At 41.2% G+C, this 27,500-nt stretch overlaps 2 protein-coding genes across 2 annotated transcripts in view; both read left to right on the top strand.

Moving 5' to 3' along the window:
* Nucleotides 1–8,194: 8,194 nt before the first annotated feature.
* Nucleotides 8,195–14,423, top strand: serinc2 (serine incorporator 2). Its single transcript, XM_046844499.1, has 10 exons — nucleotides 8,195–8,315; nucleotides 8,899–9,060; nucleotides 9,242–9,429; nucleotides 9,514–9,593; nucleotides 9,717–9,854; nucleotides 10,511–10,680; nucleotides 10,980–11,070; nucleotides 12,264–12,420; nucleotides 13,033–13,248; nucleotides 13,819–14,423. Exons 1-10 carry the CDS (start codon nucleotides 8,277–8,279, stop codon nucleotides 13,955–13,957), a joined length of 1,380 nt encoding a protein of 459 aa, XP_046700455.1. The 5' UTR covers nucleotides 8,195–8,276; the 3' UTR covers nucleotides 13,958–14,423.
* A 2,503-nt stretch (nucleotides 14,424–16,926) lies between these two features.
* The window catches only part of hivep3a (HIVEP zinc finger 3a), a 35,547-nt gene continuing 24,973 nt past the window's right edge, over nucleotides 16,927–27,500 (top strand). The window contains 1 exon segment of the mRNA XM_046843691.1: nucleotides 16,927–17,137. The gene's annotated coding sequence lies outside the window, so the exon portion shown is untranslated.

Genomic DNA, 27,500 nt, shown 5'->3' with positions numbered 1-27,500 from the left:
TTTATATATGAAAACTATTTTACTGATTTAAAGGAACTTGTGCTTTGTGATGTCATAAATTAAACAATAGAAGTTTAAAGCAACGTTACATAAGTACACTGCAGCACAGGGCTCCACCTAGTGTTCAAAAAGAGGAACTTCATTATTAGGTCACAAACGCAAACCGCCTCGTTTTTGATTGTTCTTTCAAAATCCTCTATATGAACATAAAAACATTCTGAGGTCTAAAGACCTCCAAGAATAAGCAGATGACATCATACCTATAATTCTCTGATTGAAGAAAGTACTGGAGTGTAAAATCAATACATAATAACTATGATTCTGGAGCAGGTATTTTATTAACACACTAGTTTTCATTTATATAAACAGTCCTGGTGACGGATTTGATTAGAAAATTTGATGATCTATTTGTGGTGACTACAAAACAAACAAATCCAATATAAAACAATTTCTGAATTCATGTTGACTTAAATCTGCAATATTAGATTCATAAACAGTGTAAAAACACGGGTCTGATCTTCATGTGTGGATTTCTGAGTCTAGACTGGATTGTTTAGTCCACATATTTACTTAAAAGTGATGATGGGGATGTGATGAGTCTAAATTGGCAGTGTTAAAACAGATGATCGTTTTATACACATTATAATGTTTTTATATTAATCTCTTAAACATGAGACTGAACACACAAAAACACATTAATGCTGTTCTGAGGCAGGACCAAAATCATAAAGACGAATATTACAAAGCATTTTGTTCAGATGTTCAACTGGAATCTAAAGTTACTACGATGTTTTTCATTCAGATGAACTCCTACACCATGTCCACATCATCCTCTATAAAACTATACAGAGATACAGACACATGGCCTTCGCCAATTTATTCATCTTCTAAAATAAAATCCATATTATTATCTCATGATTTTGCACAGCAGGTCATTTATACACACATACAACGACCAGGTTCTCATACTGTCCAAGAGACACCTCTGCTTTTGAACATCATAAACCTGAACTTTTCCTCCTGCATATGCAAGAAATCCCAGAAACACAGAAAGCGTCTCATATTTCACCTTCTAAATGTCTCCATAGTTCTGCCTCACTGTTTTTCCATCTCCTTCTGCTCTTATTCCAGTTACTACAGGGTTTCTCATCGTGGAACTTGGGAGGTGTTTAGGATTCATCCGTTCCCTCAGAGCTCTCAGCAGGAAGACAGTAGGCTGACGTAGGTGACTGAACTTCTCATGGACCATCTGTTGGAAGAGAGAGAGAGAGAGAGAGAGAGAGAGAGAGAGAGAGAGAGAGAGAGAGAGAGAGAGACAAAGAGGGAGAGAGAGAGAGAGAGAGAGAGAGAGAGAGAGGAGAGAGAGAGAGAGAGAGAGAGAGAGAAAGGGAGAGAGAGAGAGAGAGAGAGAGAGAGAGAGAGAGAGAGAGTATTACTTTATCATACATTACATTACATCACTGTTAGGGTTCAGGGGAAAAATGTGGTGAAATCTCTCCCATCCTGAGATGCTTCTCCGGCTCATTTTCTCATTCTCTAATTTTCTGATGGCAGGAAAACCTTTTCTGTTACACTGCTTAGGAGGCAATCCAGGGTCCTTACAAATATTTTCTCCATACCCTCAATATTGGAAAATCTCCAGACCATCAGAATGTTTATTGGATTAACACCAGAAGAAAAAATGTTCATTGTAGCTGTTGTCTATCTGTACTGTATTCATCATGTCCACGATCAGCCATAACATTATGAGCACCTGCCTGAAACAGTCGTGACCCGTCGATCATCAACAGCATGAACTTCTTCAGCAGTTTGAGCTACAGGAGCTCGTCTGATGGATCGGACCACCAGCCTTCACTCCCTGATCAGTGTGTAATCCCATTAAAGAAAACACCGCAGGAGGTGGTGGTGGTGGTGGTGGTGGAGGGTCTATTCTGTGAATGTAGATCACTGCCTCAATTAAATCTTGTGAACCTCATTCCTGTAAGACGTCAGCCTTTTATTTAGAGGCATGAAGGACACAAAATGATGGAGCAGTGTTGAGAACATAACCACAGGAGGTGGTGAACATACTTTTGCACTGGAAATGTACCTGAGAAGGAGCCTGGAGACCAGGACAAACTCCTCTGGACTGAGGGAGGAGGAAACAACCTTGATCTCTGCCACTGTGCAGCAGGGAAACCCTTCCACTGGAAACAGTTTTAGATTTTCGTTTATTAAGAGTGAGTTGTCATCAAGGAGAACGTTCTAACTGTGTAGATTAATCTGCTAGTATCTGATTCTCTTAGAGTGTGAGGTACAGAGGAACGCTGGTCATCCTGGATGGCTGATGATGAATATTATATTGAGAAATTAGAAATAAGTGATGACTAAGAAGCAGTTTCTCTGACCTGTGAGGAACAACACCGGCTGTACCTCAATCATCTCACCTCTGTCTGGAGAGGGAATGAGAGATAAAACATCTCATGCTCTGTAGACACCTCAGCATTTGATTTTAGCTTTTCCGTTTCTCCATTATTTGATCTCACAACCTTTTATTTCACTACGTTATTATAATTAACTGTATAAACAAACCCCAAAAACTACAGAATCAGAGAAACGGTAAGATAAAGTCAGCGAGAGCTGCTGTTTCTATGGTAACAGATAAAAAATAACTTACACCCTATTCTTCCTCAGAATTCTTTTCTCCCGTAGGAAACAAAAACTCCACGTTCAAACGTTTATCCTAAGAATTTTGTACATTATTTTATTTTTAATTGGAAGCTCCTTTGCTATTGATTTGAATTCTGATTGACCAGAAGGTGTTGATTAATGTTCTATAAAAAAAGGACTGAACATGTGACATCATTGGCTGCTGTACCATGACATGTTCCCTTCACTTGAACTGGGAGACCCAAACCTGTTCCAGCATGACGAAGCACTTGTGCACAAGGCAAACCCCATGAACATCTGGAGTGGAAGATCTCCTGCTATAAAGCTCCAACCCTATTGAACACCCAGACCTCCTCACCTCACCTACATCACTACTTGACTTTACTACCTGGATAAAGGTGTCCATAAACGTTTGGAGCTCCCCTAGAGCTCAAACACCAGGGCTGTACATTTATCTACAGATTCAGTGTGTCAGGTTTGAGTGTCTTATTGATTTCATCTGCACAAACACACTGTGACTATTTCACCAAATGAATTATAGAATACAATCCAATTCAAATCCATAAATAACAGCAATTTAATTACAGCGTAAGAAATGGCTCCCTGTTACAGAGCAGTGGTGTGAGTTTTCTAGGTGATATTTAATGTAAATATAAACCAGGTGTGCTGTGAACCCACTTGTCTGAGTGAGAGCAAAACATCTAATACCAAAACATGTGTAAATCTGATGGGACGAATTGAGGTGAAAACTGTCTACACTAATTTACAGATAAATGAGTCCCATTTGTGTGCAAAGCTTTTTTAATAACCTTCTAACAGGAATGTTAGCAATTTATCAGAACTGAGGCAGTGTGTGTATGCATAAACAAACACACACACACACACACACACACACACACACACACACACACACAATTGCAAAAGTGGAGTGTATCATTGTTGCTTAAAATAAAAGTTAATACGAAAATAAGTCCTGACTCAGGACTACAGTTTGCTCTGATCTCCATCACTGCTCCTCAACATCGTTTATCTGTAATAAATGGACATTTGGTGGAACCCAGATGAGGATGAGGTTCCCTCTTGAGTCTGGTTCCTCTCAAGGTTTCTTCCTTCTGCATCTCAGGGAGTTTTTCCTTCACCACAGTCTCCACCGACTTGTTCATCAGGGACAAACTTACACTTATAAACAACATCTTCATTTTTATCTCCACAGTATCTGTGTAAAGCTGCTCTGAGACGATGTTCGTTATTAAAAGCTCAATACAAATAAACATGAATTGAGATTTACACATTGGGAGGTGTCTTAAACACAACCCGGAGCAAATTAGCAAATTTCAGCAAGACACAAAGGCCATCAGGGTCGGGTTTAGAGAGCTAACACGACTCTCCCAGTCTGTCTGTCTCCAGCACTCGCTGGGTTCAAGAGCAGAAGTGTGTGTGATCCATCCCCGTGCAACGTGCATCAGTTTCCCTGGAGAAATCGTGATGCACGAGCGCACAATAACGCACACGGTTCTATTAAATATTCACTTTTGGTACTTCATGTTGTGCATCTGTGATGAAATAACTGATCAAATTCGGATTATTGAGGATGTGATACAGCAGGAGGATCGACTGGGCAGTAAAACACGATAGAAAAGAGTTTCAAGGGAAAACTTTTTTTTTCATAAATGACATAAAAAATGATCTGTTATAAACTTGTTTAGAGTTCATATAGTCAAGTAGATAATATCTTAACTCTAATCTTAATCCTAGAGAGTAGTTATTATGGTTATTTTCAAAGTTTCTCAGGTTCAATGACAAAGCAAAACAAGAAATAAAAAAAATTGTTTTATTTAAAATTAATGAAGACACTTAAGAACAGAATATAAATTGATTATAAAAATACAGTGTGGTCAGTTCAGACGTAGCACAGTGCTCATTTAGTAAATGCTCAGATAAACAATAGGCTAATTGTGTGTTAATGTTAAATTAACATTATACCAAGTCGTCCGAAATAAAACACTGCATGGGAAACGGCTTTGGTGTGTTAGTGTCAGTGCACTAGTACATTAGTTACAGTGCACTAGTACATTAGTTGCAGTGTTAGTGTCAGTGCACTAGTACATTAGTTGCAGTGTTAGTTACAGTGCACTAGTACATTAGTTGCAGTGTTAGTGTCAGTGCACTAGTACATTAGTTACAGTGCACTAGTACATTAGTTGCAGTGTTAGTTACAGTGCACTAGTACATTAGTTGCAGTGTTAGTGTCAGTGCATTAGTACATTAGTTGCAGTGTTAGTGTCAGTGCACTAGTACATTAGTTACAGTGCACTGGTACATTTGTTACAGTGCACTAGTACATTAGTTGCAGTGTTAGTGTCAGTGCACTAGTACATTAGTTGCAGTGTTAGTGTCAGTGCACTAGTACATTTGTTACAGTGCACTAGTACATTAGTTGCAGTGTTAGTTACAGTGCACTAGTACATTAGTTGCAGTGTTAGCTGCAGTGCACTAGTACATTAGTTGCAGTGTTAGTGTCAGTGCACTAGTACATTAGTTACAGTGCACTAGTACATTAGTTGCAGTGTTAGTTACAGTGCACTAGTACATTAGTTGCAGTGTTAGCTGCAGTGCACTAGTACATTAGTTGCAGTGTTAGCTGCAGTGCACTAGTACATTAGTTGCAGTGTTGGTGTCAGTGCACTGGTACATTAGTTGCAGTGTTAGTTACAGTGCACTAGTACATTGGTTGCAGTGTTGGTTACAGTGCACCAGTACATTAGTTGCAGTGTTAGTGTCAGTGCACTGGTACATTGGTTACAGTGCACTAGTACATTAGTTGCAGTGTTAGCTGCAGTGCACTAGTACATTGGTTGCAGTGTTAGTGTCAGAGCACTAATACATTAGTTGCAGTGTTAGTGTCAGTGCACTAGTACATTAGTTGCAGTGTTAGCTGCGGTGCACTAGTACATTAGTTGCAGTGTTAGTGGCAGTGCACTAGTACATTAGTTGCAGTGTTAGCTGCAGTGCACTAGTACATTAGTTAGAGTGCACTAGTACATTAGTTGCAGTGTTAGTTACAGTGCACTGGTACATTAGTTGCAGTGTTGGTGTCAGTGCACTGGTACATTAGTTGCAGTGTTAGTGTCGGTGCACTAGTACATTAGTTACAGTGCCCTAGTACATTAGTTGCAGTGTTGGTTACAGTGCACCAGTACATTAGTTGCAGTGTTAGCTGCGGTGCACTAGTACATTAGTTGCAGTGTTAGTGTCAGTGCACTAGTACATTAGTTGCAGTGTTAGTGTCAGTGCACTAGTACATTAGTTGCAGTGCACTAGTACATTAGTTGCAGTGTTGGTGTCAGTGCACCAGTACATTGGTTGCAGTGTTAGTGTCAGTGCACTGGTACATTAGTTACAGTGCACTAGTACATTAGTTGCAGTGTTAGTGTCAGTGCACTAGTACATTAGTTGCAGTGTTGGTGTCAGTGCACTGGTACATTGGTTACAGTGCACTAGTACATTAGTTGCAGTGTTAGTGTCAGTGCACTAGTACATTAGTTGCAGTGTTAGCTGCAGTGCACTAGTACATTAGTTGCAGTGTTGGTGTCAGTGCACTGTACATTAGTTGCAGTGTTAGTGTCAGTGCACTGGTACATTAGTTGCAGTGTTGGTGCAGTGCACTGGTACATTAGTTGCAGTGTTGGTTGCAGTGTTAGTGTCAGTGCACTGGTACATTAGTTGCAGTGTTAGTGTCAGTGCACTGGTACATTGGTTACAGTGCACTAGTACATTAGGTTGCAGTGTTAGTTGCAGTGTTAGTGTCAGTGCACCAGTACATTAGTTACAGTGCACCAGTACATTAGTTGCAGTGTTAGTGTCAGTGCACTAGTACATTAGTTGCAGTGTTAGCTGCAGTGCACCAGTACATTAGTTGCAGTGTTAGTGTCAGTGCACCAGTACATTAGTTGCAGTGTTAGTGTCAGTGCACTAGTACATTAGTTGCAGTGCACTAGTACATTAGTTGCAGTGTTAGTGTCAGTGCACTAGTACATTAGTTGCAGTGTTAGTGTCAGTGCACTAGTACATTAGTTACAGTGCACTAGTACATTAGTTGCAGTGTTAGTGTCAGTGCACCAGTACATTGGTTGCAGTGTTGGTGTCAGTGCACTAGTACATTGGTTACAGTGCACTAGTACATTAGTTGCAGTGTTAGTGTCAGTGCACTAGTACATTAGTTGCAGTGTTAGCTGCAGTGCACTAGTACATTAGTTGCAGTGTTAGTGTCAAAACACTAATACATTAGTTGCAGTGTTAGTGTCAGTGCACTATGCTACAAGCTTTTGTAAACAAGCTAACGTTTACTAGATAAGTGATATTTTAATCGCTAATAGAGCAGATTCATGGAAAATTACATCCGTAATCAGCATTTTTACCGCAACTAATTCATGAATGAGTCTGAATCAACTACATTAAAGAGAATCGCTTTATTTAAAGTGAATAAAATACCTTAATGGAGTTGAACATTAATTGAGTCGCAGACACACACCTGACTCGTGTGTGTAGAGAAGGTGAGATGAACACACACCTGACTCGAGTGTGTAGAGAAGGTGAGATGAACCGCACACCTGACTCGAGTGTGTAGAGAAGTTGAGATGAACCGCACACCTGACTCGTGTGTGTAGAGAAGGTGAGATGAACACACACCTGACTCGAGTGTGTAGAGAAGTTGAGATGAACCGCACACCTGACTCGTGTGTGTAGAAGTTGAGATGAACCGCACACCTGACTCGTGTGTGTAGAGAAGTTGAGATGAACCGCACACCTGACTCGTGTGTGTAGAGAAGTTGAGATGAACCGCACACCTGACTCGTGTGTGTAGAGCAGGTGAGATGAACCGCACACCTGACTCGTGTGTGTAGAGCAGGTGAGATGAACCGCACACCTGACTCGTGTGTGTAGAGAAGTTGAGATGAACCGCACACCTGACTCGTGTGTGTGTAGAGCAGGTGAGATGAACACACACCTGACTCGTGTGTGTAGAGCAGGTGAGATGAACCGCACACCTGACTCGAGTGTGTAGAGAAGGTGAGATGAACACACTCCTGACTCGTGTGTGTGTGTAGAGCAGGTGAGATGAACTGGGAAAGCAGGCAGTGGGTCAAACCACTGTGAGGAGGGGGGACTCAACTGTTTCTAAATGCATTTTTGCGTTTTTTTTATACTTACACAATTATTTAGGTATACATACATATATATTTCACAATAGAGAGTGCGATATTTTTAAAATATGTTTTTGGGGGGACAATCCTCGGATGTGGGGGCATGTCCCCTCCGTCCCCCCCGGGATTTACGCCCATGCGCTTTACACATATATTTAATATAACACCTTTAACTACACATATTTTATCTCTACACAATGTGCCACACTATTTGTAGAGAGATAAAGTGAATTCTCTGATGGAGTTGTTTGTATATTCGCTTGTAAGCGAGTGTAACATCGCTGTGAGATCTGATTGGTCCGCTGTAAAGCGCGGAGTAATTCTGACCAATCACAGGCGCTGTATTGAGTTTCACTTCGTCTACTGTTGAAACGAAGAAACTTCCGCACTTTTGCAGCTGTTGCAGCTGTTGACGCAGTGAAAATGGGCGCTTGTATGGCGTTGTGTTCCCTGGCGAGCTGTGTGAGTGACTTTCTAACACTTTATCGCCTTTTATCGCATTTTATTCCGGTTGTCTAGACCCAGTGTAAAGTGTTGGACCGTGTGGGTACTTCTGAGTTCTGATCTCGTGTTCTAGAGCTCTGTTTTTCCGGGTTTGCTGTGCGGCTTTATGGGGAAATGTTTAATTATTATTACTGTTACTATTATTATTATTATTACTTTTTAGTTGTTGTTTTTTCGTTAAAATGGTTGGCTGGGGTCACCCAGAATAGTTTAATGATTTCATCTGAATCTGGATAGAGATTTATTTAATGTGACTGTGACGTCATTTCACATACTACTACTACTACTACTACTACTAATAATAATAATAACAATAACAATAATAATAATTAGTATTGTTAGTATTGTATTGTTTCTGGCAGCAGAATTATCTGAGATTTTTTCGGTTTCTGTAAAGATCTCTCGTGTGATATGAGTTAAATAAGCGAGAGATATTGCGATATCAATAAGAAATCATTTCCCGGTTCACTTTGCTGGAGAACAATAAACATATTGAAGCAGATCAGTGATGTATGTGATGATCTGGAACATTCTCCTGTAGGCATCGTGTCTGTGCAGCTCGGCTCCATGCATCTTATCAGGATGTTGTCCTTCCACCTACAACTCCACCATCACCCGCCTGGCTTTCTCCTTCTTCCTGATCCTCGGCACCCTCGTGTCCATCATCATGATCCTGCCTGGAATGGAGCATCATCTGGAGCAGGTACACAGGGAGTAGATGAGGAGTTATCAGTTTATTGATCTTTAGTCATCTACAATAATGATGCCATATAAATCCTACAAATATCATCCATTTGTTTTTTAAACAATCTCACATACAACACAAATCATCAAACTATAATAATGCCTCCTTCACCTTTGGTTGATTATTTCATGTTCCACAGATACCTGGGTTCTGTGAAAAAGGCCGGTCCATACTGAGCTTTGAGGGAGTGGTGAACTGCGAGGTTATTGTTGGCTTTAAGTCCGTGTACAGGATGTGTTTTGCTTTGGCCTGCTTTTTCGTTCTCTTCTCCATCATCATGATCCGAGTGCGAAGCAGCAAGGACCCACGAGCCTCCATTCAGAACGGGTACGCTTTTAAACATCTGGATTCCACAAATACACACACCTCTAAAAAACGTTATAATGTTATATATGGGATTGTGTCCTTTAGATTCTGGTTCTTTAAGTTCCTGATACTGGTTGGAATAACAGTAGGAGCTTTCTTCATCCCAGATGGCACATTTAACACAGGTGCTACTTTCAGAATTTAGTTGTTTCCCAGTTCTTTGATCAATGAATTAAAATGAATTCATGCACATAAACATCAGAGTTGAATTTACACAGTTTGTTTGTTCGTTCGTTTGTTCGTTCCAGTGTGGTACTATTTTGGCGCGGTTGGCTCCTTTATCTTCATCCTGATGCAGCTGATTTTGCTGGTGGACTTTGCTCACACATGGAACCAGAATTGGGTGGAAAATGCTGAGAATGGCAACAGGAAGTGCTGGTATGCAGGTAAGATCACCCAGAGTACTCGCAGATCAGTCTGATGTTGCTGTCTGGTTTAGAAGGATGCAGCCTTGTCAATTAAAGTGTTACTAGCAATCATGTATACAGAAGATGGAAAACGGTGCGTTTCCCCAAGTGCTCTCCGGCTAGCATGAGACTAGCATTTCAGGAAGATGTGTTCGCTTCATGTGTTATGAAGAAGCTTTCATGTGATCTGGGAGAGTTAGTGACTGGGGAAAATCAAATTTAAGTGATAAAAGGATCTCACCACAGACCTTCGTGAAGTCTAATGTCGATTCTTATCCAGCAGAGCAGTACATCATTCTAGGCTTTGGATACATATAGAATTAAGACACTGCATTAACTTTTCCAGTGCAGCAGCAGTGGGCAAACTCTTCTATCTTGGGAACTGTGGGATTTCTTGATTACATCTATGTCTAGTATAGCTATAAAATAGGCGTGTCTATAACAGATAATACGATTAGATTGTAGCAATCAGTTGTGCTAACTAATGCCCAAGGAATTGTTCTTTCTGGCACTGAAGAAGTACAGGGCGACTCTGATGTGTACTCTGCTGCCCCCTTGTGTGCAGAGGCATGTAGCCTGTATAGCATATACACTGTAACCAGCACTTAAGATGTTCCTGTATGTTTCCTCTGCAGCTCTATTGTCCTTCACATTCATTCAGTATGCGGCCGCATTTACTGCGATGGTGCTGTTTTACGTGTTCTACACCCAGCCGGATGACTGCACCGAACACAAAGTTTTCATCAGCCTCAACTTTATCTTCTGCATAATAGTGTCTGTCGTCTCCATTCTCCCTCAAGTGCAGGTAATACTCTCTCTCTCTCTCTCTCTCTCTCTGTGTCTCATGGAAGGATAAAGAGCATCAGCACACTATATAAAGTGTTAAAACATGCTGTTGTATAATCAACAGTAGGTTCATTAGGTCATACATGAAATAGAGAGAAAGGAATATTTTCCAGCACATTCCAGAAAATCCTGTGGTTTTAGATCGCTGTAGGTTAGAATGTTCTCTCTGCTGTTGTGTTAATGTAATAGACATATACTGTATTTGAGGGATGATTGTTATATAATTGAAGTATTATTTATGTCTGCATGTGTGAACAGGAAGCTCAGCCTGGCTCAGGTCTGCTGCAGTCTTCACTCATCTCGCTGTATACCATGTATCTCACCTGGTCTGCTATGAGCAACAATCCCAGTAAGTCACACCTTGACCCACCTATTATAATAATAATAATAATAATAATAATAATAATAATAATAATAATAATCTTTATGTTATAGAGCACATTTCAAAGCTACATCTCAAAGTGATTTTTAATAATAAGTAAACACACAAAAATACCTGAAGAAGTAAGTTTTAAGAGCAGGTTTAAAAACACTAAACGATCCAGCATGTCTGATCTCAATGAGGAGAGAATTCCACAGTTTTGGTGCATGGGAGGAAAAACCCTGATCACCTATGTATGTATGTATGTATGAATGTAAATGGGTAGGAGGAACATCTAAAGAGCAGAGGAGCTGCACCTTGGAGATCACACCTTGGAGTGGAGACAGTTAGAAGTTGCCCTATAGATCAGCATAAGAATGGAAAAACCGAAAGGTCATTAAGAGCCTCAGATGCTCATGTATTTTGTTGTTTATTGTTTTAGGGTGTAGATAATGGATATCATGGTGCTGTGTTCTCTCCTGCTTGCAGCCATCAGCGGTTGCACCACAGTAGCAGCTCTACTGAGCTGTAAAGCTGTGCAGATTTACCCTGATCAAATTCTCTGTAACTCATTTCTTTAACAAAATCCATCACGCTTGTCTTTAAGGCGCGGTGAGAAGATCGGAGACGTCCGATATGGTTTTGGCTTTGGCGTTCATGTCGCTAGCCGTGGTGCTGAACCCACAGTTGTGTGTTGATCCCCCTGTAGGAACTTACAGCATGTACTTCAAAATTTTTAGTACAAACTGATTTGTTAGTCCTGCTTGAAATGATATCATCATAAATTCCTATTAATATTTGTCACATGGCTTTAATCAGCTGGATCTTTAGAATGTTCTGTGTCCAATATATAAAAAATGCGTTTACTCCATTAAAGGAAAGGAGTAAAAAAATAAAATAAACATATTTGCCCCACAAATACAAGCATGAATTCTCTTGGTACACATGCTAGTATCCGTTACTAAGCAGACAGTAATGGTTGCTGGGTTTTGAGCTATTTTGGATGTGCTGTAACTGGGCAGAGTAAATAAGAAGCTTTTTATTTGGGTTTTCTTCAAACTTGGAGGCAGGTGCTGCTATACAAGCATGCAGTTATTTCAATAAAAAAAAAACAATGTATGAAAATACAATGAGATGCAAATCAATTTTTGAAAATCGATATCCTTTTCGCCTCGATGTAGATCGGAAATGTAACCCCAGCCTGCTACAGCTGGTTACCAACAACCTCACTACCACAGCTGCTCCAACCCCCACCATCCCCCCTGGGCAAGTCCAGTGGTGGGATGCACAAGGAATTGTGGGATTGGTCATCTTCCTCTTTTGCACACTGTATGCCAGGTGAGTAGTTGTGCATTTTAAAGCTCCAACAGTGCATGTGCAGTTAATGGTTATTATTTAGTGTAATTTCTGGCCATAAAACCATTCATTATCCTCCGCAGGAACAAAATAGCTGTGAGAAGAAAGTATGATTTACAAATATAAGAGTTAGATAAATAAATAAATAAAATACAGTAATAAAAAAACAGCTAAACTGTTGTTAAGTACATTGTTAAGCTGAGCTGAAATTTGGAGTGTACAGAACTGTAATAGATGGGAATAAGTTTGGAAGTTCAGTAATCAGTTAGAACACAATACTGAAGCTCATACCTGCACAGTAAGCCGCTCTGGATGAGGGCGTCTGCCAGATGTTTTAAATGTAAATGGATGTAAATCGAGTTCTAACACAATGCAGTTGCACATCATCAGGTAACAAACCCAGTGACAGGAAAAGATCTAAAGCCAAATCAAACATGAGATCATGGTGAAGGAGGAACTGTGACCTTTGTGACCATTATAAAACATTTTAATATCATAAGTTTGAATCTGGAGGTTTTGTTTTGTAGGACATTTCATCCTTCACAACACTAATTCACATATTTATTATTTTATCCTTCAACATGTCTCCTGCAGCATCCGTTCATCCAATAACTCTCAGGTGAATAAGTTGATGCATACGGAGGAGAGGCAGGAGCTGGCGCTCGACCGAGAGGCAGAGGTGGGAGAGGACGGAGTGAGACGTGCTGTGGATAATGAAGAGGATGGCGTGACCTACAGTTACTCTTTCTTTCACTTCTGTCTCGTCCTGGCTTCTCTTTACATCATGATGACTCTCACTAATTGGTATCAGTGAGTATCAGTTCCACAGACCTGAGAGTAAAGTAACATGCAGCACAGAATAAAAACAGCACATGTAGGTAGACATTACACTGTGCAGGAACCAGAACAGCTGGATTTCTGTGCAGAATTGGACCCGTAAACACATGATCACTCTGTCCAGTCACAGTGAGGAGGGAAAGAGATGCAGTCAGTTCTGTTTCTCAGGGTTTCTTCAACCCCGGCTGTAGGTTTAACATAACTGACACTTTGGTTTTATTAACGCCATCAGTGGGTTGAGAAGAACATCCATGTGTAATAAAGGTCACTGTGTGGAGGCCATGAAGGTCAAAAATGGTGCCTAAGGTTATTTTACCATAAAACCTGGTTATCAATGCCAGGAAGCTGAGACTTAAATAAAACAATGCATTGATCCCTCACTTTAAGCTGAGATTTTTGGATCTTCACTAAATACTAAGTGCACTGACTGTAAATTCGACCTGTACAACTAAGCAAAAATCCCAATAGTTATGTAAAGGTATGGTTTTTAATCTTCTTCTCTTTTCTTTTTTCTCACTCTTGTATTTTCTTTTTCTTCCCAAGGCCTAACACGGCGTACACGTCCATGCAGAGCACCATGCCTGCAGTGTGGGTGAAGATCAGCTCCAGCTGGCTGGCCTTGGCTCTGTACCTCTGGACTCTCGTGGCTCCTCTGATCCTCAACAACCGAGACTTCAGCTAAGCTGCAAAGAAGCCATTCCAGCACAGGTTCTGGTCCATGTGCCCTCATCTGTGTGTAGAATGAAATATTTTTTCCAGTGAGAAAATACAACCACAGAATATCAAAATCAATCATCTGATTTCTTTCTCTCTTTCTTTTCCTTTATACGTTTATGAAGCACTGAGAAGGACACTATGCTTATCGATTGTTATTATGGAAATCTCCTAGAATTATAACACTTATTACCTGTAAGATCACACTTTTCATTAGTTCTTCTGTTGCTCTGTAATGTTTATGCTGATTTTCTCTCTGGTGTTGGTCAAATCTACATCTGTTGATGTTCTGTATGTTTTTGTGAAGTGTATTTTGACCAAAGAAGGAAGCAAATACTTTTATACCTATCTGAAGGCAGTGGGTTTTATAATGATCTAGTTTGTATTTTGCACATTTTAACCTGCAGGAAATATTATTAAAGATTTTCACTCGACATTGTTGGAGAGCTTCTGTATGTGAAACTGCAGCATGTCGTTTCTGGAGGAGGAAAGCACTGGTTTTCCATAGATGGAGCTTTTTGTAGGTTAGATTCTTTATCTTGAGCCAAGCTGTGTGTGTGTGTGTGTGTGTGTGTGTGTGTGTGTGTGTGTGTGTTGGTTAAACACATGATTTTATGATTACGCTATATAGTGAGCTACACTACAGCAGCAGGGTGTTTCCTTTCATTTTCTGTTTTGTTGTCACATGACCCTCACAGCTCAGTTCATATCCACAGAAAATCCTCACTTACACAAGAACACGAACACCTACTTAGCAGAAGCTGCTTCAGGGAATGTGATTCTCCCCTCATGAGATGGTGAGAGGTGAACACAAGACCCACACTTATACTATTGTGCTGCTGAGGAGAGCGAGATTTAGAGCGAGACTCCGAGAGGAAACTGCTGATCCACACTCAGCCCTTTTACTCTGTAGGTCTGTGTGTCGTTCCATATTACTGTTCGAGAGCATGTGATTCAATTCAAGCCGATACGATGCCTGCAGGCTTTTCTGTCTCACTTTATAAAAGAGTGACCTTTTAGTATGCACCTTCATTTCATTTACAGTATTGTAGAATACACACGTGTAGTACTGCTACATGTACATATACGGCACTGTAACGTGACCCCAGGGTGGGTTGTGATACGGCATTCCTGAAGCAGGAGATAAGAATCTTATTTACGGCCCACAGTTTCATCCACCATATGATACCAAAACAAAAACAAGTGATTGAGCCTCTGCAACGATTTCATTTCATTCCAAACATACACCAGGTGCTTTGTGTTTTGTGATTTTTTTGTGGTGTCTCCATCACACCCAGGAGGAGACAGGAGGAACCTAATTCCGTTATGTAACCCTTGACTTCACTCCTACATGGACTACAGTGGAGGGAAGGTCCTGCCTGTGCGGGGACAGAGGACACTGCTGGGGATTGTGGAACAGCTTGTACTAAGTTTATTTGTGGTTTCTTTGAAAGCATCTCCACCTGGGAAGTCTCGAAAAGGGAAACCCAGGCACGGCAGCTCCTATAACTGCCTTCATGCATGCCATGAGTAACTCCCCTGTTTTAATACACTGAGGAATTGAGAGGAGTGGAAAAACAGCACCCATGCTCACAGTGATGACAAAAATAACGTGTCTCAGCGGTGTCGTTATGTGTTTTGGTGCTGGCTGGTAATCACGAGTGCACATGAGGGAGATTCTCTAAAGACTCTTTCGCCTTTTCTCTTTCGCTCTTTCGCCTTTTCGTTCAAGTTTATTTGTCACTAAATGGAGCTGACAGAATCGATGACATGCCAGTGGTTCTAAGAGGGGGGTCCGAACACATATGATAAATTTTAAAATCAAATCAACAGTACAGCATCATGCGCTAATGCAAAGAGCAGGAAGAATTCAGGTCAACTTTCTAGCTAAAAGATACAAGCAGAACCTTATAAATGTGTGGATAAACAACCTTGAATGAGGAATTGAAATCAATTAATCAAAGAATTCAAACAGCTTTCAGAAGATCTTCAGAAGATTGTATAAACATGTGATCATGCTGGTGTATGAACAAAAAGTTTGATTTGTGAGTAGACTGGGTTTCCTCCTGTGTGTGTGTGTGGATGCATTATGAGAGGTGCACTCTCTAAGGTTCTACCACATGCCAGAACATGTATTATATATATATATTGTATACATTTTACTGCAAACATATGGACATACTTTTATTTTTTTCTGTTTAATTATTAGTATTAAAGATGTTTTGGAATGAAATGAGGCTGATTCTGCTTTTAAAAGTGTATTAATTATCAAATCAAATGCTTTTTATGACTGTCCAAATGTAAACTGATAAAGTATGAAATAGAAGTACTTAAATATACTCTAAAACATACAACAATAAGACAATAATTTTATATCAGATATATAAATAAATGATTTAGTTAATAATAAAGAATAGCAGCTTATTTTGAATGAAAATGGAACTGCATGAAGATTTCACATTTCTCTACTTGATTGAAATTCCCAAACTTCAGTGTTAAATATCCACATTATTGAAATAAATAATCATATTTTAAAAAATACATCTGTATTGGTGCCATAAAGAAGAACTAATTTTATGTTAGAAATGTGTAAAACTCATCAACATAATTCTAGCTCATGCAACATTTTTTGGTATGTAAATACAGTATAACATATAAAGTATCAATGACGTCACCTGGTGTCTGTTTGATACTTTCTCCTGAAAAGAACAATGTCAGCACTGAACCCTGAGAACATGTTACTGCGCATGTCCCTCACACTCACACTGGTCATACAGTAACAGTTCAGCTCTCATAGATGATCAACCAGCAGAACAGTAATGAGAACTTCAATGACCTCACACAAAAACACACACACACACACACACACACACACACACACACACACACACACACACACTGAAAGCACTGACAACCAGTGCACAGAGGGGGCGTGGTTTCCCCGAGCTCGAGCAGACCAGCAGATGTGAGTGAGGTTGCAGCTCCGCTCGCTGTTCTAGTGAAGCAGGCAGGAGATAGGAGGAGGTAGGAGGCATGGCCGACCATCAGCTTCCCCCGAAACTGCTTCTGACCTAAATGCAGTGATGCACAGGCTTTACGAAGAGAAGAGCACGCAGGACATCTCCAGGAAGCGCAGCTGCTCTTGCAGGTACTGCTTCTGAATCACTGTTCTATGATGACTTTCACACTGAAGGTGCCTTGTGCTGCAGATAGTTCACCTCGGACAGTCCCGCAAACGCAGTGTCGAGGGGACTTCTTTCCTCTTCATTAAAGGCATGCTTTATTCACACACACACACACACACACACACACACACACACACACACACACACACACACGGGGTAGGATTTTTGGTTTGCTGCTTAGAAGACCATTGAAGCATGAGATCAGCGCGTGCGGTTTTCCAGGCAGGGAGGGGAAGGATGATTGGGTTCATTGTGTACTCCAGAACTTCCTGAATGAACCTGAGAGGAGTCCATCATCAGGTTCGGTGAAGCTGGAGATTTCTTGAGCATCAGCGTGTGCGCTTGAAGGTTTCATCACGCATGAAATCGCGCGTGCACGAGCTGTTTGAAAACAAAGGATATTGTTGCGGTCGCGGGATAAACAGTGCGCGGTGCGCGGAGGTGCGTGGAGGTGCGTGGTGGTGGAGGTGCGTGGGGTCAGATGTAGGAGATGATACTGATGATGGAGGCTGTTTTCCCCGCATGTAGGTGTTTGCGGGATCCTAAATGGGGCTCCAGTCCGCATTGTTCGCACGAGGAGTAATGATCGATAGCGTTACGTAAGCGCGAGCGAGAAACGGGTTCGGCTTTACAAATATTATAAAAAAGAAAATCAGGGATCGATATATCGCTATAAGGGAACGCGCTTATGTCACTGCGCGCATCCGCGAGCGTCACGGCGCATTTTGCGGCGCCTTTGTTAGAATAAACGCACTTTTCCCCTGGTCGAGTTCAGACCCAGGAAATCAGAGTGTGTTATCTGTAAGAGCTCCACACTGATGCTCCAGCTGGAATAAAACCCATGGTGATGAGTCCACACGGTCAGTACTGATGCCTTGTGAAGATACACACTGAAAAATTCCATCTTGGGCTGAACTGCTGCCTCCTGCAAAAACTCCTTTAGCAGCCTTTTCCAGGTTTCCTGACTGCTCTAATATTCATCACTTCATGTTGTGAGATTGGAGAATGACCTCACAACGGAGATCCGGAAACTCTTTCTGTCCACCAGCTTCTCGGTGGCATGGCTTCGGCTTCAAGTTTTACCAGCTTTGGCAACTGCTCAACAAACTGCACTTGGGAAATGTTGAATAGTGATGTTTGGGTCATGCTGCCTGTGGTTCTCCTTACACCCATCACACACCTGATTCTGTCAGGAGAACTCTTACATTTGAACTGAATCAGAATGAGGATGATTTCTGGGCAGAGTACACAACATGCTACCTTCTAGGTAACAGATACACCTTGCAGGTACATTGTGTGAGGTGTGTATGTAAGGTGAAGGTTTGTTCCTTTTTTCTGAGAGCATAAGCAGGACTGAGAGCTTTTCCGTTTTCCAGAACGAGTCTAAACTGTCATCCAGAAGGAAAACGAGACGGAGGGTAAATCAGGACAAATAAGGGACCAGTTCTGATTCTGAAATCTTAGCAGAGGCTAACAGCAGGCTGGACGTGGTGACATTTCTCGTTTCCAGACTGCTGAGATGATTAGCACAGTGTTAGATTAGGATGTGGGATTTCTACAATATGCCGCTGTAATACGACATGCTGATAATGATCATTACTGGAACATTTACATGTGCTATTTTATGAAGAATGATTGGTAAAGTTGATGTGATTAACGCTGAACTATTAAAAAAAGAAACTTTTACTTTGTACCAGATACTTTTTTTTTTGCTGTTTTTATTTTGCATTGATCTCATTTTATCTACAGTCTCTTTCTCCTGAGATATCTGAAGGGGTTTCTCAAAGATGTGATGACCTTCTGATTAGTTGCTCACTGAGCCATCACGGCCCCTTCATTTGTTTTAAACACACTTAGATCTGGTTGATAAAATTTTAAGAAGTGATCAGACCAATTTGTTTTTTTTTTCATCTGTTTTATTTGTTTAAAAACAGCTAGCTAACTTTTTAATTTTCAAAGCCAAAAATGTAGTCACACAAAATACACAATTCATCTACATGCTAACATTTTTATTCTCCATCAACTACATTAAACAATCAGATTAGCATTTGGCCCTGCCCATAAAACACCATAAAATAAATAACAATTAAATTAATAATAAAATAAACTTCTTTAGTGGCAGTTCAAATTAAAAGTATTTTTTAATATTTAATCTGATTTTTCGGAATACCACATATTTTTGTGTGAATATTTAGTAATAAACGTGTTCATATCCAGGCTGATGTACAGGATGAGGCCTCACGTGAGCAGATCTGATAAGGATTTTGCTCTGTCATGTTGATCCGCCTTTCATTTTCTATTAGAAGCTTCTTGTGCCACTCACATGGAGATTAGTGTTTCAGATGTTCTCAGACCCTCCTACTTAATAGCATTATCTAATGCACATGTCGTCTAATAACAAGTGCTATACGTCCACACAAGGAGCCTCACCCCATACCCTCACACCCCCAAACCTACCACACCCCATACCCTCACACCCCCAAACCTACCACACCCCATACCCTCACACCCCAAACCTACCACACCCTGAACCCTCACACCCCAAACCTACCACACCCCATACCCTCACACCCCAAACCTACCACACCCCATACCCTCACACCCCCAAACCTACCACACCCCATACCCTCACACCCCAAACCTACCACACCTCATACCTCACACTCCCAAACCTACCACACCCCATACCCTCAAACCCCTATACCACACACCCCAAACCTACCACACCCCATACCCTTACACCCCTATGCCTCACACCCCAAACCTATCACACCCCATACCTCACACCCCAAACCTACCTCACCCCATACCCTTACACCCCTATACCCTCACACCCCAAAGCTACCACACCCTGAACCCCCATACCCTCACACCCCAAACCTACCACACCCCATACCCTCACACCCACAAACCTACCACACCCCATACCCTCACACCCCAAATCTACCACACCCTGAACCTCACACCCACAAACCTACCACACCTCTAAACCTCACACCCCAAATCTACCACACCCTGAACCTCACACCCACAAACCTACCACACCTCTAAACCTCACACCCCAAACCTACCACACCTCTAAACCTCACACCCCAAACCTACCACACCCTGAACCCTCACACCCCAAACCTACCACACCCTGAACCCTCACACCCCAAAGCTACCACACCCTGAACCTCACACCCCAAACCTACCTCACCCCATACCCTCAAACCCCTATACCACACACCCCAAACCTACACACCCCATACCCTCACACCCACAAACCTACCACACCTCATACCTCACACTCCCAAACCTACCACACCCCATACCTCACACCCCAAACCTACCACCCCATACCCTCAAACCCCTATACCACACACCCCAAACCTATCACACCCCATACCCTCACACCCCAAACCTACCACACCCCATACCCTTACACCCCTATACCCTCACACCCCAAAGCTACCACACCCTGAACCCCCATACCCTCACACCCCAAACCTACCACACCCCATACCCTCACACCCACAAACCTACCACACCCCATACCCTCACACCCCAAATCTACCACACCCTGAACCTCACACCCACAAACCTACCACACCTCTAAACCCTCACACCCCAAATCTACCACACCCTGAACCCTCACACCCACAAACCTACCACACCTCTAAACCCTCACACCCCAAACCTACCACACCTCTAAACCCTCACACCCCAAACCTACCACACCCTGAACCCTCACACCCCAAACCTACCACACCCTGAACCCTCACACCCCAAAGCTACCACACCTCTAAACCCTCACACCTCAAACCTACCACACCCTGAACCCCCATACCTCACACCCCAAGCCTACCACACCCCATACCTCACACCCCAAACCTACCACACCCCATACCCTCACACCCCAAACCTACCACACCCCATACCTCACACCCCAAACCTACCACACCCCATACCCACACCCCAAAAATGAGACCCCACAAACCCCTTAAACTTACAAAACTCAAACCTCCAGACCCCACACCCCTAAGCCTCTACACCCCCACAAACCCAAATGCCTGCACTTCAAACCCCAACAACCCCCAACAACCCCCACAAAATCCCCTTGACTGTAAATGTGTGGTTTCAGTGTATATTTTTAGAGAGACTGTATCTGTTTTGGGAATGACTGGTTGCTTCCACCAAATCCAAAGTCTATATTAGTCTCATGTTCATTTATTAAAAAAAGTCCTCAAATATTCGACATGTTACTGAATCCATCAAGCAAGTCAACGTGGAATGTGATCCTGGTGTGTGTTTTAATTATTTACTCGAATCGTGTGATTCTACAAGTTAGTTGTATTTTCTGCTCGATGAGAAGTCAATGCCACACCTCTGAATAAACACTTCCACTCCCACACTTAGGCTTTTTCAGGTATTTTCCCCGCTCGGTTCCTTTTCACTCACACTGAGGAACTTCAACACAACAGTACATGCAGAAGCAGCAGCTCTTATCAAATCATATGCTGGTGTCTGATTGGCTGCAGAATGCATCAGAGACTACAGGAAATGAAGAGAGGATGTTTACAGTAAGAGGAAATATGAGCTGAAATTAATCTACTGATTCTTTAATTCATGCTTATTTTTTATCAAGTGCTTCGTGTTGGTCTTTTCACCTGATCAGTTACAGTTACACCAGAATGTAAACACAACCTTTCGAAAAGAAAACATCTCATTCTACATTTAACCCCTGTTTACTGTTATAATAACCTCCACTCTTCCACTATATGTTGTGGAGATTTGTGCCAATTCAGACAGGTTGTGTTGTGTGTGTTGTGTGTCTCTGTCAGGCAAAAGAATGTGCCGGAAACCGAAGTGAAATCCACAAGGCTTTTAATGAGAAAAGAACAGGGCAAAACACAAAAAGGAAACTCCAGGTTGCTAAACCAGGTAAGAGCTGTGATCAGGTAGAAGCAAAAACAAAACACCTAGAGTCACGTAGCCAACAAATAAACAACACTGAGTAGCTTGAGTAGTCCGACAGTGTTCTATTGCCTAAGCTGTAGAACGGACAATGAGCTGGTGGAGGAACGGGGGTTATATAGCAGGGAAGCTGATGAGTGCCAGGTGTAGCTGATTAGTAAGTGGGAGAGTGGCTTGGAGTGATAAGTGAAGGTGTGGCTGGTGGATCCCTGACAGTCTCCACCTTTGGAGAAGAAATTATAGATATAGCTTGTTACATAGTGGCAAAAAGGTGTGTCTGTAAAATATAGATGTCTTTAAAAAGATAGAGAAGATATAATGAGATCATTCAGAATGCATTCAGACCCTGTTTTTTTTTTATTTTATATTATTGGCACAGAGATGATGTATTGAATTGAGATGTATCTTAAATTAAATAATCAAAATTATTATGAGCAGGTTTTTGTTTTGTTTTTGCAGATTGTTGAAGGTAAATAATGGAACTGAGTCTATTGGAAACTAGTGATGTAACAAACTATTATAAATTAAAAAAAGAGTACAACTCCAACAACACCAACACTGACAACACCAAAAGCTCCAACACCAGACACAGGAGTCAAGTCAAGAGTCTTTAATGTCATTTCTACTATACACAGTGGTACACAGTAAAAAGGAGCACAGGGAACAGTGTTCCATTACTGTAGTATTGATTATTAGAATATCTGAAGAATGAAGTGTGTTTTTGTAATATGGTTAGTTATATAACCTATAATTACAACTCTGTACCATTATTAGAAACACTAGTTAATAATCCTAAATATCTCAAACCTGACGCTGATCTTTACCCGTTATTCCCGTAACCGTGTGAAACCCAATATCCTTCTTTGTTCTGCCAGGATACGATTTAACTTACAGTGCCTTTTTGCTCTGAGGTACTTAAGACAATCCTTCTGTAATCACCCTTAAAGTCTTTGCCGTTAGCCCAGGGGAATAAAGCCTTGATTGTAAAACTGATAGGCCCTGAGCCCAAACGGCACTCTGATTGAGCGTCATAAGAGCCAGAATGGAGTTTGATTTCTGCACACTTAATATGAGTAACAGGAGCACAACTCTGTGGGAATTAAATCCGTTCCATGCCAATAAATAAGAGTGTTTTACCTTTCAGGTCCAAATTTGCTGGTTTCTTTGGCTCATATTAGCATGGTACTGGAGCTCACAGATCATGACGCATCATGAAAGCTCCACGATGAATTACAGACTGTGACTTTGCACAAGCTTAGAACTCTTTCCAGATTGTACAGCTGCTTCGTTTTAGGTTTCCAGGCCAGGTATAATGCAGCTGAGTAAGCTTTCACAGTTAATGTTTGTAATCAAGTAGTAGTAATACAAAAATGCAGTTACTCACCAACAACACCAACACCAACATCACCAACACTAACACCACCAACATCAACACCAACAACACCACCAACACTAACACCACCAACATCAACATCACCAACACTAACACCACCAACATCAACACTAACACCACCAACATCAACACCAACAACACCACCAACACTAACACCACCAACACCAACATCACCAACACTAACACCACCAACATCAACACCAACAACACCACCAACACCAACACTAACACCACCAACACCAACACCAACACTAACACCACCAACATCAACACCAACAACACCACCAACACTAACACCACCAACATCACCAACACTAACACCACCAACATCAACACCACCAACACTAACACCACCAACATCAACATCACCAACACTAACACCACTAACACTAACACCACCAACACTAACACCACCAACATCAACATCACCAACACTAACACCACTAACAACAACACCACTAACACAAACATCACCAACACTAACACCACCACCATCAACACCACCAACATCAACAACACTGACACCACCAACATCAACACCAACACTAACACCACCAACATCAACACCACCAACATCAACACCACTAACACTAACACCACCAACACTAACACCATCAACATCACCAACACTAACACCACTAACAACAACACCACTAACACAAACATCACCAACACTAACACCACCAACATCAACAACACTGACACCACCAACACTAACACCACCAACATCAACACCACCAACACTAACACCACCAACACTAACACCACCAACATCTCCAACAACACTTACACTAACACCACCAACACTAACACCACCAACATCATCACCAATAACACTAACACCACCAACACTAACACCACCAACATCTCCAACAACACTTACACTAACACCACTAACACTAACACCACCAACATCAACACCACCAACACTAACACCACCAGCATCAACACCACCAACACTAACACCACCAACACCTCCAACAACACTTACACTAATAACACCAAAAGCTCCAACACCAGGATTAACAACACCAACATCAGACAGCATTAGTAAAGGTATTCAGATTGAACCTGGAGATAAAAAGCATGGTGTAAAAACAGCAATGCATTCTTTTCTTTATTTGGAAATGCTGTACTCAGCACATTGCCTCCAGCAATAAAGTTCAACATTAGTTACAGATGTAACTGGGGTTACCCCACATAACCACCAGGGGCATTAAGAGTCACGTGGGAGTCACATGGATATCGTCTTCATTCAAAGCAAAGTGATGTATGACTGAATGTTTGCAGTAAATTCCACTATCATTATCTCTCCCTGAACTTTCCCAGGTTAGCACTAGAATGAGAAGGAAACCTTAGCAGTTCTCCAGTTTCATAGAACCACACACCTAATTAGCAATCCAGTTTCACCTTTCCTAACCCCAATAGTGGACAACATTAACGTGTGCCAACAATTGAGTGAGGCATTAAAACTCACCTGAGGGCTAATCATAAAGGAGATCAGAGATAGCAAACCTGGAACACCTCTAAATAATACTCCAGTAGAAGAGGAGGAGGAGGAGGAGGAGGAGATGCTCCTGGCAGAGTGATAGAGATAGGTAATGTCATGAGAGTGCAGGATGTCTGTAGGTCATTGTGATGATATTTCATCATAACAGAACTGGAGTTGGTTGGAGGATTTCATGGCACCTGTGCACTTTAAACATTGACATTGTCTAATTCATAAAAAAAAAAAATAGTCACAATAATCAAGTTGTCCCAGAAGCCACCAAGGCATTCACAGGAATTATTACTAAAGCAAACAGATTTCTGAAATGTGGGCACCTTGAAGGAAAACGTGGCAGAGGAAGGTTTCTCACTTCTATCTGAAAATTTGCTGTTAGGGTTGTCAGACCCCATTGAGATGTCAGCCATGGTGGATTGGTGCACTGAGAGCCACAGTCACTAAATACGTAGAAGTGTTTTGGCTCTTGGGCAATGCACTGGGTTCAGCCTGTGGGTTCACACCCTTCTGGGAACACTTTCCACCAGTGGCATTGGCATACAATACCTGCATACTGTGGTATTTTTGAGCTTTTCACAGATGATGAGGTCACAGTCCTCGGTTGTATATTCATGCTGAGGCTTGGGTGAAACAGCAGCCTCAATGCCTCGTGAATAATCAGTGGTCAAGGAGAAAAAGTGTAGTAGTAGATGGTAAGTTACCATTACGGAGGATAAGCATGGAAAGGCCTACCCAAAGCTGAATCCAGTCAAGGTGGAAACTTCTGCTAGGATCATTCTAATGCTTGTCTGTCACAACATGGGCTGAAGGAACCTACATGATGTCTCAGACTGAACCAGTAAAAAGGTCCAAATCAACTGCACTTGATTCTACCTGGTAGATTTGTTGATCCTTTAAAAACTGTCAACATAATTGGGAACATCTGGTTACTTCTTTATTATCCATTTATTATTTATTTTTACGGTCCTTTAGCTCTGAGATTATTCAGAAGTGTCTACTCGAAACAGTCTTACTCACACATGGATTACGCATCTGTGCTCTCAGGTTTAGTTTATTAGCAGCTGATAAAAGTTGCTCAATCAAGGTGATAGGTTTAAATGTGCTAATTAAAGGAAAAACACACAAACAGAAAAAACATCTGGTTTTGACAGACTATTGTTTTTCAGCTTTAAATGCTTATTAATTTCTATCAAAAACATAAGGCATTGGAAACTAGCCATTACACACACACACACACACACACACTTTCTAAGAGTTGTGACTGCTATTGATGGCAGGAAGGTGGTTTTTGGTAAAGTTTCTAATCATCTCTGTTGATTTTTTAAATTAGAGAACATCTGTCTGGTGCACATCTGCATTACATCACCTTGCTTTCAATCAGCGTGATTGTCTTTTACAGTTATTCCAACAAACAGTTATTTCAGAAACTCACTAGTGTTGAGAATGATATACTGTAGGAGGAGTAAAACCTGGAACAGGAAGAGCCTGGGTGCAGTGTACCTGTATAACAGCCAGCACAGAACAGCAGGTCTTACTGTGGCTGGAAATGATGACTAAAGTCCTGTTACTGGATCAACTGCACTGAACAATAGATCAGTGTTTCTTTAGCCAGGAACTACACATCTCTTCTCATTTCAGTCCTCAAAACACCTTTTAAAAACATATTCAGTTTTACAGTTTACAGCATTGCCTGATTCAGGTGTGTTGGGCAAAGCAGCACTACGTCATGCCGTGTTCACCTCCAACTTCTGTAGGACGTAGTGAGTTTTATACTGTAGCTCTTTAAATACAGTGTTTAAGTGTGAGATTGATGTTAAACATGTTGTACTTAATACACTATAGATTTGTTTTTTATCAGCTAATTTATATACTAATGTCTCTAAACTCTATAATAAAATACTGTTGGTACAGTAACAGTACAGGAACTTGTGCCATAAAAACTCCATATGCTGTTAACCTAATAATAAAACAGTATGTAGAAAAAGGAAACATCTGTGCAACATTTCCAGGAGTCTCCAGTGTCAGTACACAGTAAACACATTTACTATAGTGGAAAATGATTTATGAAATAAATGTGATTCCCTAATACTCTTTTCTGAAATTTTATTAGAGATAAAAATGCTGTTTCAGTCTGCTGTGGCTTTAGATTAAAAAATGAGTATCTGAATATAAAAAATAAAAATAAAAAGGTGAAAAACATAATATCATCGCTTTTTTTATAATTTTGACTTAATTTTAATTTTAAAGGCAGGGTGATGAGGAAGGGGAATTGCAGTGGAATATAAATATAAATAAAATAAAACACTTCATATACAAAGGTTTTTCAGTGTCTGACATTCCCTCATCATCAGGTAAATATTATAAGATACAACACAAAGTTAAATCTGGTCCAAAGAGATTCTCCCACATGAGAATCTGTTTCTATTTAAGTCCATATTTCCTCGAAGTCTTATTTTAAACTCCTCCTTTTCCC

Source organism: Silurus meridionalis, chromosome 29 (genome assembly GCF_014805685.1).
Source record: "Silurus meridionalis isolate SWU-2019-XX chromosome 29, ASM1480568v1, whole genome shotgun sequence".
Classification (NCBI taxonomy): domain Eukaryota; kingdom Metazoa; phylum Chordata; class Actinopteri; order Siluriformes; family Siluridae; genus Silurus; species Silurus meridionalis.
This window is presented reverse-complemented; position numbering and strand designations above follow the sequence as displayed.